At 36.3% G+C, this 14528-nt stretch overlaps 1 protein-coding gene across 1 annotated transcript in view; it reads right to left on the reverse strand.

The window, feature by feature from the left end:
- The window catches only part of LOC307195133 (uncharacterized protein), a 60322-nt gene that overhangs the window by 28227 nt on the left and 17567 nt on the right, over positions 1-14528 (reverse strand). Inside the window, exon 3 of the mRNA XM_079938950.1 lies at positions 3282-3351. Coding sequence (XP_079795076.1) covers positions 3282-3324 — 43 coding nt within the window. The 5' untranslated portion in view covers positions 3325-3351. The remainder of the gene's footprint in view (positions 1-3281; positions 3352-14528) is intronic.

Genomic DNA, 14528 nt, shown 5'->3' on the forward strand with positions numbered 1-14528 from the left:
TTGCAAAATCCTCTTGTCAGTTTTACAACCCAGGACTGTCTTTCTCATGTCCCTGAGGGCCATCCTTTTGAAATGTAATCAATAAGCTTCCTTCTCCCAGTTTCTGGAAGAGTAGGAGCTTAATTTATGTGGGTACCTTTCCCCACTTCTTATTATGCAGATATGAGAATGTTTACTTTTCCATTGGGTAAGGCCAATTAGCAAACATAGATGGCCTATGATCCCCCCACCCCATCTCTTAGAATCTATCCTGACCTTATTTCAGTGGAGTTGAGTTCAGACTGAGCTCTGGCCCTGCCACCCTATTGCAGTAGTCTTGAATAAAGTCTTCCTTGGCTGTTTAACTTTGTCCAGTATAATTTTCCTTTGATACCACCTTGACATTAAACTTCCAAACTGAATTTAAGGGGTGATCAATTTCCCAAACTTTTCTAACAGAGAAATTATTTGGTCTCTAATCTCTTTCCTACCATTTTCCCTAATACCCATGAGGACCTTTCTTGTTTAACTGAATCATTGGTAAGTCTCACCAAAATGCAGGTTCACAGCACCTATGCATCAAAACTGATTAGGCTGATTCTACGTAAGTTGAGTGGATCTATACCATAGCATTTACTTAAATGAGCGCTGAACTGTAGGAAGAACAGTGTTTTTTTCAGACCTTTGGGTGAGCTTTCCAATCATGAGTTCCCTTCTGGAATGTGGTTGATCAGAATCCTTCGTGTCAGATTTTCAGATGGGTTTGAGTATTTTGTACTCATAAAGGTCCTCCTTGGTTCTTTCATCTTTCCAACTGACAGCAGGGAAAAGACAAACAACAGTTTTGGCTGGCTAATATAGGTTAGCCACACTTATTTTTGTCAGCCAGTGCTTTTCCTTTCTTTTAATGTTTATTTTTAACTATTATCCTATAAGCCCATGAGGGAAAAGACCACATCTAATTTGTTTACCATTTTAAACAATATCTAATACAGTGCTAATTATACACAAACAAAACAAAGTTATCGTGGCAACATGCAAATATCAAAATTAGAAGTAGCTAGACAAAAAGTACGACGTACTTAGTATATATGAATTTGGTGAAAAGGATTCAGGGGAGTTTGGTTCCCCAAAGATATTTAGAATGTTTGCTGCTTTACATTTAGAGACCAAATTCCTCAAACTTTATAGGTTCTAGGGTACTTTCTAACTTTGTCCTAATAGTGGTCACCAATTTTTTATAATTCTCTAAAGATTCAAGTAAAATAAAAGGTATGTGGAATAAATTCTGTCTCCAGACCTTATATGATCACTGAACAGAGAGTCGTGATTTCTATTTATTTTACTTTATTGACTCAGTTAGAACATTCTAGTTGTTTTAGAGTATATTTTATCCCATGAAGTCCCTTGCTCCATGTTAAATTAGTACATAATAATAGCATAAAATTTATTGAAGAAGACTATATTTTAGCCACTATTTTAGACACTTCATGTGTGTCAGCTAATTCAATCTCTGCAACAACCCTGTGACGTAAGTACTATGTTTAACATTATTTTACAGATGAGAAAACTGGGCTCAGTAATATCAAATACCATTTCAAAAGTACACAACTTCCAAATGGCAGAGCCACAATTCACAATTCAAATCCAGGTTTATCTTACTCTAAAATTTATTCTTTTAATCTTTAATGTATCATGACTTAGGATATAATTTTTTATCATCTTGTGGGAAAATGATTAATGAATATATATAACCACAAACAAAATCAAAGTTTGATAAAACATAGGCTAATTGAGAATAATATAGTTATAGCCATTTTTATTGTTCATACTTCTAAATGATATTTTCCTAGACTTTTGAAAATTATCCCCCCAAATTTCAATAATACAGTTCTTGCTGGGAGGTATTCGTATCTTATTCCACACTATGATTATTTGTTATAAAAGCCAGGCTCTTTACTCATTATTTATCCTCCTTTATCTAACTTCTGTTTAGGAAACATTTAACAAGACACTACATTCAAATTCTTTGACATAGCGGAGAACTCCATTAGACATTCAGAGCTTTCAAACAGAAAGTAAAGAATATTTCATGACAATTTACCTATCAGTTTTCTTATATTCATTTAGTACTAGAAAAGCATTTCAATTAATTTGTTGATCTTGATTTTCTCTGCATTGTTACACATTCAAAGATGTCTTTTACTTCCAGATTCTTAAACACACACACTTAGAATCTGTCTGTGATTTTCATATGTCAGGAGGTTGTATTATACCCAATATGTTTATGGATTACATAGAAAGTATATAGGTTTCATAAATTAAACCTCTGTTTGAGAATTTCATTAGCATTGGCCTCCATGTCTAGGGCTGTCACACTAGTGTCACCTGCTTTCCCATCCTCTAGCATTGCTCCCTCAGTCATCCTCTGCACTCCTGACACAGCAGTCAGACTAGCGTGCTCCCTCTTCAACTACTACAGTGCAACTGATCACTGGATGTACAGTAAAATCATCTGGGCAATGTTTAAGATGTACTGATGACTGGGCTCCACCCTCAGAAGGTCAGTGAGCCAAGGCATTTACCACCTCCCAGACAGATCTAATATGTGACCAGGATTGAGAACCTCTGGACTTCAACCAGAGCAGGTCTTTTATTTGATTTACTTATGGTGCTTACCCAGACACTTCTTTTGAAGAAACTTGTATTGCTTAAAGAAATATGTTTGAAAATCATTGCAGGGTTGAATATGCCTTCCATATGACATTGTAGAAATCGACCTAATGCACTTTGAAAAGTATGGTACCAAATGCTATGTATCTGCCTCCCTTAAGAATCTCTTTGAGAACAGAGTTCAAGTTTTAATCTCTCTATATCCCACATTTGTCATTTGTAAAATGGGAATTTTAAAAAAGGTTGCTGTAATAATTAAAGAAAACAATCCCATATAAAGTACCCAAAACTTGGTAGGTGATCAGTAAGTATGCATTTAAGTAAATATGTATTTAGAGGTAGAGAATAAATATTTATCCTAGGTGTAAATAAACAATATGATTCACTCCACAAATAATGCATGCTTGTCATAAGCAATATTTTTATTTATTTTATTTCTATAGTTCAGGATACTAAACTAGAAAAGCTCCTTCTGTGCTTATTCTCCCTTAGAAAAAAGTATAGAGCTTCAATATAGCCAGTGTGCTGATCCATACTGCTGCCCTCCACCCAGCACCCCACCCCACCCCCATAGATAGATGCCTTCCTCATTCTTCTTAGAGTCTAATACCTTGTTCCAAGCAACCCACCTGCAAGAAGCCCCCTCTTCACTGCACTCTGCTCTGACACCATGAGCTGGCATCTTCTTACGCAGATGGCCTACAGTGTTTAGACAGAAAAAGGGAAAAGAAAGAGGTTCAATTTCTTTTAAAATACCATCCACTAGTAAGTTTCCGTCACAAAGTGACTTATTATATTTATATATTTATTTACTCTTGGAAAGTTATGTTTACTGGAAAAAAATGTTTGTTTTTAAAAAACGTATAAATAGCCAAGATCAAGTGCATTTCTTTTTCAGTCTGGGTAGGGAATATAAAAGATAAAAATGGAACAGCTTGTAAAAATAATAGCAACAACAACAAAAACAACTAATAAATGTTGAGAATGATAGAATTATAAACACTACCACTTTAAGCAACCATCAATATGATAATTGATTCCTTTTTATTTTGGTCATGTTGTATACCTAAAGGAGTGTTCATCTGAATTATTTCACTTTCTGAGATTTAAGGAGCTGATAACATAACTAGCTATTTCAAAACTTGAAACAAGGTATTTTGGCTCAAAGCAGCACCCAAATACTAAGTCAAATCAGCTCCAAAAGACTGAGGAAATTTTATCTTCGAAGCTCAAAGTTTACCAAAAAATTTTAGAGAGAATAGTATGTCCAGAATTGAGACAAAATTCTAAATAATTTGATTTACAAAGAGCTTTCCATGATACTATGCCCAATAGAGAGAGGCATGAACTCGGCACTTCACTGATAAGAATGTAAAATGGCATCGATATGAAAATCCAGTTCTAATGTTGTAAACCTAGAACTTGACCAGGTAATTCATATGTCATGTTTCTCGACTCTAGTCACTTGTTTGCCCTGAGCGCACACTAAAGCAAACTACTTTAAAGCATTAAGCCAACATATCTGTTCTTCTGTCTCTTTCTTCCCCACTATCATCTCTAACAGGCACTGCTCTATTCTGCCTTCTGTCCACAGGCACTAGCCTCAGGGCTTCCTAGTTCCTTAATTCTGAATTTCCCCCTCCCCAGTTATTATGCCAAGACCTTCAGCGTTGCCCCAGCTTCCACCTTCAATCTTATTTGCCAAAGTTCAAGATAGTGCTCAGCAAACAAGGACCTGATGCTACCGGAAATCATCTCTTAAAATTCAATGGTGGTTGTAAAGGAAAATATCCTCTCTCTTACGCTTATACCATGAATGACTGGGTATAATGTCACATGCCTATGCTACTAGCTACTCAAGAGGCAGAAACTGTAAGATTGCTGAGCTCCAGGGTTTTGGCCTGCAGGGGGCTCATACTAAATTTAGCAACATTATGCCATGGGGCCATAAAGGGACTTTTCAACCAGCTGGGGGGAAAAAATGCTCAAAAAGATACTTCAGCTCAACCATGGCAACCTGAATGCACAGTTTTTTAAAATTCACTTGTTTAAAGATAATATTTCATTTTCAATTTACATGTTATATTAATTTTTCATTTTATATTGCTTATTTTGGGAATTTATATGCTACTAATATGCTACTATAATAAAATGTTATATTTGAATTGCACATATTCATTAATTTATATTGTAATTGATATTTTATAATATATTTATAATTTTCTGTATTTGATTTATACTATATTTTATATGTAGGTATCTGTGCATTGTAGAGTATATAATCATATACATTTATATTTCATATTTGCTTTGTAATATATTATATACAGGTCTTTGAATTATGTTATATATTTAGTTTCAGCTGATTTTTATTTGTATATGCTGCGTAATTTTTAATCAAATACTACTATCAATATTGTTATTTTGGTATCACGGAAATGAACACACACACACATATCCTTGTCATTCTGTGCCCGTGTTACAATTTACCAGAGAGATAAATATTCCAGGATGGAAACAGAGCAAAACTTATGTGCTGGTTAAAACACAAATGTTTGGGATGACCATTAAAAAAAATGAGTATTTCAATATGACTTTTTTCCTGATGTTGTCAGATGCCTCTTTAAGTTTATATGTAGAAAAAATCCAAGATATCTGCAAGTACCTAATAGTTGCTACAAACTACAAATATTATTCAATGTCAGGTATTAGCCACCTTTTTTCAAATTATTCATTTACTAAGAGAACAGTGAAAAGATTGCAGTTCAAATTGCACTTGTATATGTTGTCAACAGAAATTATTTAGAGAAATCTTTAAGGAAAAGAGCTGTATTTGGATAATGGTAGAGATATCCAGTGGTAACATTCAAGTCTGTCACAATAATTTAATTCATTTATCAGAACCAATAAAGCAGAAAGGTTTCTAAAAAAGAAACAATTGACTCAGATACGAGAAAGATAATACAATAAAACAAGGGAGTCCATAAATTGAGTGAGCTTCGGTTTGCTGACATTTCTATTTTACTTTAACAATGAACCCCAGAGAACATTTATATCACAATATCATTATTTATTAATGTTATATTATTAATATTAGGAATGAACACCCTCATTTTACAAGGTATCGTTCAAAACATAAAAGATAACATATTATTCCTGAAAAATAAACATTTTAAAGATGAAAAATTGAGAGGGTGATCTTTGCCATTTATCACTTCATGTAATAGTATATATTTCCAAAATTTAAATTAAGTTGACAAACATAATTGTTCAGGAAATAATTGCATGATTAATTGAATGATTAATAATACATAAAATACCAATAATAAACAATGACATGAATGCTTGATATTCACGGAGTTCTTCGTATGTGTCAGCACAGCACTATGCACTTTGCATAAATCATGTCATTGAATTGTCACAATCCTAAGGTACTATTATTATCACCATATTACAGATGAAGAAAGTAAAACACAGAGAGTATTACAAATTGTTCATTGTTTTAACAGCTTACCATAACTGTGAATAACTGAGTTAAAATGATTGTGGCTACATTTTTCAATGATACTGTATTAAAATAATACCCAGAGCTCAAGAGACCATTCATGAAGTTTTGGACACAAAATATATATGAGATGTGACTTGTCACCAAAATAAAAAAGAAAAGAAAAAAAAAGAAATAAAAAATATTTATTCACTTTGATAAGACATGGTGCCTATATTGATCAGGACTCAAAGTCACACTAACTCTTTCTTCTACTTTTTATTGCTATTCTCAGCATCACTCTCTTGATGTAGCTTTGTACACAAGGTTGAGGGTCAAGCACCTGGAGATTACTGCTAAAATCCTTACCACTCCATAACTGGAGTTGTGATAGTCAGTGTAATGTCATTGGGTTGTTTTTGTGTTTTTTTGGGGGGGTGGGTGGGGGTAGGCGGAGGAGTGTTCTTTACATTATGGATTTTTGTTCTGGGGAATTTCAAATTCTTCAGAGAATTTACTCCCATTCCTGTTTGTGTAGCAGCCACACTGACAGTGCTCTGATTTCTGGAGAGGAGATTGTGAGGATTAACTTTCTCTATTCAGGTTTGTGACCAGTGACCTGGTTTTTAGCCCTGGGGTAGTATATCAGGGAGAATTTCATGGAAGGGAATGATTGTTCCATATATAGATTTTATTTGACTATGATGAGCCGTGTGCAAGTCCCCACACAAGGAAAAGAGAACACTTTTATACAGACGAAAGAAAAGTTGGGAGAGCTGTAGTAAACAGGCCCTTGGCTTTTTATTGGCTGAGTCCTTGCGGGGAAAGAAGAGGAGTGAATCCTTCTTCCTGATGGGCTTTGCTACCTTTGAAGGGTGTGAGAGCTCCCCCTTCTGGTCTCCCAACTCTTTCAACTGAGCTTTCTGTTTATTAATTTTTTAGTTTGTTGATGGGTCATACTGTAAAAATAAAAAAGGGAATTTCCAAGCTGGCTATGCTATTACTGCTCAGTATGAAGTACTTGAGAGGGTAAATCTCACACTAGCTAAAACAACTCAACAAGCAGAGAACGATACTCTCACCAGAGCATGCCAGTTATCAGAAGGACAAATTATTAGTATGTATACCAACAGCTGGAATGTCTTTGGGGTTGCCCATCATGTTATTGAATAAGTTCCACTATGTAATATTGATTATACATCTTAAAATGTATTTATATATTTTACTTTAGATGAAAGTTATTTTTTATTCTTTTTCAATTACATAAATTTTCTTATAACATCTTTCAAACTTTTTTGCACATATATTAGAATTTCTCTAGGACAGGTAGACAGAAAGAGAAATAAAGATATTCTTACATCTATATATTTACACAAGTACACTAGAAAATACATTTGTGGAAATGTATATCATTGATCCACAGATTACTTAGAAGTGCTTTATTTAATATCTAGGTAGCTGAGAATTTTCTAGTTTCTTCTGTCATTTAAATCTAGCTTAGTTCTACTGTGTTCAGAAAGCATTCTCTGAATCATTTCAATCCTTTGGTATTTATTAATGGCTGTCTTTATTAACTAGCATATGATAATTTAAGTTAGTGCTCCATCTATACTTGAATTTGTATTTGGTGACAGTTAAATGCATTGTTCTATAAATTTCCATTTGGTCAGGTTTGTTCATTGTTTCCTTCAGATCTTTTATATTTTTACTGATTTTTTTTTTTGCATCTTCTGTTGGCTAATGAGAGAGATATGTTAAGGTCTGCATATACAATTATACGTGTGTCTATTTCTCTTAGTTTTGTCAATTTTTGCTTTGTCTATTTTGAAGCTAAGTTATTGGGACTCCATTACCATTACAAAAAGTCCTTTATCTTTAGTAATTCAACTTGTTTTAAAGCCTAGTGTGATAATAAAATAGCTATATGAACTCTATTTGGTTAAGGTACTATATGCATAGTACATCTTCTTCTATCTTTCTTCTTGTTGTCAAGCTTTCTGTATTCTTGTATAAAATATGTGCCTCTAGTAAGAAATATGTAATTGGCTTGTTTGGTAGTACAGTTTGGCAATATTAGTATTTTTCTTATACTAAATCCTTTACATGTCATATTATTATTCACATACTTTGTTTTATCGCACCATGTTATCTTTTTGTTTCTGTTTGATCAATCTGTTTAAAGCTCCTCTTTTTAATTTCTTGCATTTTTGTATACATATTTCTATTAGTTAGTTGTGTCAACCAAAAAAAAATGCAGAAGGCAGCAAACAAGAAAATAGTTTATTTGGGGTCCTAAGAATTGCAATTTTGGAGACACAGATTTGGGTAAAACTGAAAGAGTGTTCTGGGGAAGAGAAATAGTCAGGGACTTAAAAAAAGCAAAAGCCATGAGGCTGTACGCTGACACAAGAAAGGAAATGTTTGTCCTTAAGGGATGGCTGTCATGGGTTGTTTTAGGGTAAGTGTCCAATAAATAGCTTGAATTTCTGGCAGATGTTTTGGATGCCTTCATTAGGACAATAAGTGGTCAAAAAGTCAGATTCCATCCAGGTTGACATGTGCATAAGTCATACTTCCTCAATAGCCTCCTGGCTCCATTTTAGCCAGCTCTCTTAGCAATGTTGACTTCAAATTGATTTTCATTTCACATTAGTCATACATACATTCTTGTGCAATATTCTTTTAGTGGTTTCTTCCGAATATTACAGCAAAGACCTTTGATTTATTACAGTCTAATCTGAAATATGACTTTTAAACTTCTCTAATAGTTCTAGAACCTTAGAATGTTTTCTTTAACTTGTTTGCTTAAGCCTATAAGTTTAACCATGAAGTCTATAGGCAACCTGGGGCATGGCCATCCCTTAAGGGTTGAAGATCCAGTCTGTATAATGGCAATTTTATCATCCACCTTCACAGAGACACTCTGTGAATATAATCTACTAAGCTTTGGTGGATCCACATGAAGTCTTTAGTGTACAGTGCAGAATACACCCTTGGAACACTGTAGAATATGGGTCGTTGAAATGAACAAACTGTTTAAGCTAACCTCCAGGTTACTCTGACCAGAAAGCTGAAAATTTACTACTGAATCTATTCTCCATTCCAAATTGTCAGGTTTTTCAATGTATCCAATATGGTTCTTCAAGGAAATCAAATGATAATATTAAAACATTCTAGTAATAAAATGCCAATAGTTGAGGGGTCAAAAAATTGAATACAAACGTACTTTCTCCAATTACAAAGTTTCATTGGAAAAATTAGAGTCCAAATACTAAAATTCCTTGCAAACTTAAGTTCAAAAGCATTAAAATCCAAAATCGACTTCACTTGCTTGTTGAGTATTAAAATTTTTGTATTAAAATAGTATTAAAATTTTGTAAATTCTTTCAGTTCAGCTCTTAATACCTAGGTGTAGCACAAGATACTTGAGAAGCTGCAGCCTGGGGTGTCTTTCATGGAAATTCTTTCTTGTCTTGAGGAGAATTAGTTTAATGCCAAGTTTCTGAGGTACCTCACTTTCAGAGAGCCTAGAGGATTTACAGGATACACAAGATTTTCACAATATTGAAACCACTATCACCAAGTTTAGAAAACAATCAATACATATCCCTTAAAGCAATTAGTCCAGCAAAATTATGTACCCTGAAACCAGTATTTAGCATTGCCTAAGGTAGTAGCAGTAAGCCAATGATGTTTGAGGGAAGGGAGTTTGAACTGAGTGTCAGCTTCAGTAGACTCCTAGAATCTATGTAACTTCCAGAATTCACTTACTAAGATATTAAATTCAATTGAGAGAGATGTTTACAAGTGGCTTATTTACCCTACTTGCAAGGAACATTAGCTTATGCTTCTTGTCTCTTGTAATTGAGGTATTACTTTCTGCAATGGTAGAAATTTGCATTATTGCCATCTCTCATCACCAGGCTTCACTCAGGCTTCACTTGAGGTGTCTTTCTTTTCAATTCATCATATTCAAGAAGTTTGCTTAGTTGAGTGTGGCATCTAGCTAGTGACAAAGTTATGTTTCTTCCTCTGTTTATAATGCCTCTTGCCATCCTCATCTTACGAGAAATGATTTCTCTCTCATCCCCACATGTTTCAGCAGGATTCCTGAAATAAAATAGCATTTGATACTTCTGAAGCCAGTGCACCAAGGGCACAGGAGGACCAACACCACCGCTGTGCACTTCTAAAGATATTGTCTTTCCTCAGCTTTCAAATACGCCAGGCTTTGCATATCTGCCATATCTTTTTCTGTGGTTTTGAGATATGCCTCTAACGAATGTGTTAGCCAACATTCTTACACTTTACGTTTATCTGCTTCTTAAATGTTACTTTTTCTAATACAGGTAGGGCAAGCACTGGTTTCAGGATATGAACGCTTTCTATTTTTCGCATTTGATGTCTTACCTAGATGTTTACTTTTCAATACATCTCTAGATTTTGTTTTATTGATTGTCTAAAGGTGAGAGATAGGAAACCATTGAGCTAAGGGAGAGGCAAAAGCATTTACTGTCCAAATATTACCCATCTACACTTTACTAAGTTGAATAATGAATAAATATATTCAGTAGATGTGCTCCCATCAAACCAACATCTCGCCCAGCTAGGTCTTGCCCTGTTATCTCATTCCAGGTACATTTAATATGGTTCATTTTTGTTGTATCTTCTTTCAAAATCCAAAGAACAAAAATCATAAATACCTTGAGCATAAGTTCAAATAATAGCATCATTCCCAGAATATCTGTGACACTTTGAAATAGGCCCAGTAATTCTTTGAGTACTTTATTCTGATCTTCCTCAACTTTTCTCAAATCTGTTCAGATTTTATGCAACCATATCATTTATCTGTCCTAATTTTTTAAGTGATAGTTTCTACATCACTCTAATTAGAGACTATGATAGTCTCCTAAAAGAGTCATCCCAATTCACTTTCTGAGATTACACCTCTTTCTTCTTCAGATTTCACTGGGTACAAAGCACAACTTCCAAACTAAAAACAACCAATTGCCACTATACTGAAAATTCATCTAGAGAAATTAAAACTGGTAGGTATAAGTTTCCTTTTTATGTCAGTCTATATTGTCCTTCGAGATTTTATTATCCCAACTTTATCTCATCAGACATTTATCTAAAGAAGTCTATCTTTCTCCAATTTAATCAGTTTACCTTATTTGCATTCTTCCACTGCTCCTGTTTCAGTGGTAACCATTCCAGTTTCTCCTTGATTTCCTGGGTAAACTTGATTCTAGAAGGCAGACCATTACATGCACAAGTCTTGTTCATTGTTTCTTCTACCTTAGGGTTTGTGATAATTTAATTGTGTCATTAAGTTATACTTTCTTCACTATAAGGAGCCCCATTCTTCTTTTTCATTTGTATATTAATAAAATCCTTTTTTATGAGGAAAGCTGTAGGTTGGATTTCTGAAATGCTTAGAGTTTTATAGCTTAACACATCCAAAACTAATCTGATGACTTTTGGTGGCAAGTGACACTAGAGACCGTGGACAAAATACAGGAATCAGTCCATAAAGACAGGTCAGAAAAAAACAGAATAGGGAAAGGACTTAGGACAGCTAATCTATAGTGCCTGCTGACATCTGACACTAATAAATTCCTTGCAGACTTGAATAAGTCACATAGTAAAACAGAAAATAATTTTTATCACAGATTCCTTTGGCTCAAAGCAAGCTTTTACTAAGTCCAAAAGATGAGCTTTCTTTTACACTGTAGTGCTCATTACAGCTCTTTCTGCTTGGGAGAAGCTGTGCCCCAATGTCAAGCTGTAGCTACCTATGCCCTGAGGCCTGGGCGTAGCCAAACAGCCTGTATTGCTGAGGCTGGTGCCTTTGCTGAGGGCTACAGGTATACAAATCCAAGTGGGAAAAAAATTGCCATATACTGAAGAGTCTCACCAGGAAGGAAATTCCACATGTCCTACCTTTATAAAGGTATCACCAAAGTCTAAAGTTTCCTCCCTTGCCAGAAGCTTCGGTTAGCATATACTTCTATTAACTTCCAATTTTACTCCTTGGCCTTATCTCAAGAGTTCAGCTTATACACCAGATTTTGGAGTTCAAAGTGATAGGGAACTGAAGCTGCCCGCGTTGGCCAGACACGATGATAACCACTTGCATGAGTTGTCTCACAGCAGGAAGTCCCAATAAGGAACACGGTGTTGCCTCTGAAAACTAACCAGGAGAATTCAGGAGGGGCCAAAAGGAGGAGGGAGGAGACAATACATCCTCCCAACCTCCCAGGAAACCCTCACATTAGAATCCATCTTGGCTGAGAGATGTGTGCGCCACAAGGGAGGACCCTGAGTGGGACCACATATGGGCCAAGCAAGATGATTGGCCAGAGACAACCCGGAAACTAAGCTCATTACCATAAATCCTGAGACAGCGAGGCATGTGGCAGAGCAGTTCTGTGTTCCCTTGCCCTGCTGCTCTCCACCTGGGGGCCCCTTCCCAATACAGTTTTTTGCTTTGACGGTATGTGTGTCTCCTCAGACAATTCATTTCTGAGTGTTAGACAAGAGCCCACTCCCGGGCCCTGGAAGGGGTCCCCCTTCCTGCAATAGAAGTGACCAATACAAATCAGTTGTCTTCTATACATGAGTTCTGAATGAACTGATACATCAAATAAATGAATGGAGAAATGGGAGATAAAATTATCACCTTTATTTTATTGATAAAATTTAGTTTAAAAAAATGCAGCTTAGGGCTTCCCTGGTGGTGCAGTGGTTGAGAGTCTGCCTGCCGATGCAGGGGACACGGGTTCGTGCCCCAGTCTGGGAAGATCCCACATGCTGCGGAGCGGCTGGGCCCGTGAGCCATGGCCGCTGAGCCTGTGCGTCCGGAGCCTGTGCTCCGCAACGGGAGAGGCCACAACAGTGAGAGGCCCACGTACAGAAAAAAAAAAAAAAAAAAAGGAAGGGGCTAGAAAAGAGGAGTACATATCCAGTTCCTTATCATAATTTACCATCAGCCATAAGCTTCAGTGACCCAGGGTGAAAATCCCATAAGCCTAAAGTTTGATGTTAAATCTACCCACACACATGGTAAAGCAGCTACACTCTACAACATAGGCTGCAGCAAACTGCCAAGGTCAAAAGGCTTATAATAGAACAATGTTCCCATTGGCTTAAAAGCCACATGTTCTGACTGCCAAAATCTCATCTCTACAGGTTATCTTTCTGCTGCAAAACTCTGCTTCCTTCTATCTTCCCAAGCACCAAATACTGATATTTGAGGAGAACAACACATAACATTCCTCTCTCCTATCCCACTCCTTCATGTTCTTATGAAATTAAAAGATAAAACAAGAGATAAAGGCAGACGGAAAGCCAACTATCACCTTTACTACTGATGAAGCTGATTTTGAAGATTAGGTTGAGGAGGGAAACAACAACACATTTACTATTATTGAAATGCGAAAAGAAGTCAGTGTATCCACTGAGGCTGGCCCTGCTGAGCCCAGAGGACAGACCCCTACTGCGACCCACACTGCTAAGAAGAGGCGGGCACGAGCTCTCTCACCAGGCCAGTTCCCCAGAGGAATCGGGAGGAACTGAATTGACAATGTACCGTTTATTTATCTATCAAATCATCCCTACTTGCCTAGAGAAAGCGAAGGAAGGACGGGAAAAGGGAAAAAACGGAATTGTTTAGAAAAACCTCTCTTTGGGCTTCCCTGGTGGCGCAGTGGTTGAGAGTCCGCCTACCGATACAGGAGACACGGGTTCGTGCCCCGGTCCAGGAAGATCCCACATGCCGCGGAGCGGCTGGGCCAGTGAGCCATGGCTGCTGAGCCTGCGCGCCCCAGCTGGGCCCGTGAGCCATGGCTGCTGAGCCTGTGCGTCCGGAGCTTGTGCTCCGCAACGGGAGAGGCCACAACAGTGAGAGGCCCGCGTACCACAAAAAAAAAAAAAAAACCAAAAAACCTCTCTTTATGAAAGTCAGAATTATGAAAGATATATTACTAGCTACGAGTCCATTTTGTTCAATTTTTCAAATTCATTGGCATGAATTGCTTCATACTATTGTCTTATATAAGTCTCTGGAAGCAAAAGCATTTTATATAGTGATGAAGTGCAACATAGCTGTTAAGCAAAAAGACCCTAGAGACACACTGCCCCAAGTTAATTCCTGACTTGTGTGTGACCTTGTCAGATCTGTGACCCTGGGCAACAGTAAATTGAGAATAGTAATACTCTCTAATCTGTTAGGTGTGTGAAAATTAAATGAGTTAATACATGTGAAATATAAGATGTTATTGTTTTACTTCACTCTGTATGACAGTCTCTAGGTCCATCTACCTGACTACAAATAATTTTGTTTCTTTTTACGGCTGAATAATAGTGAGTTAGAAAGAGTAAAACAAATACT

The sequence above is a fragment of the Stenella coeruleoalba genome (genome assembly GCF_951394435.1).
Source record: "Stenella coeruleoalba genome assembly, chromosome: 12".
NCBI lineage: Eukaryota > Metazoa > Chordata > Mammalia > Artiodactyla > Delphinidae > Stenella > Stenella coeruleoalba.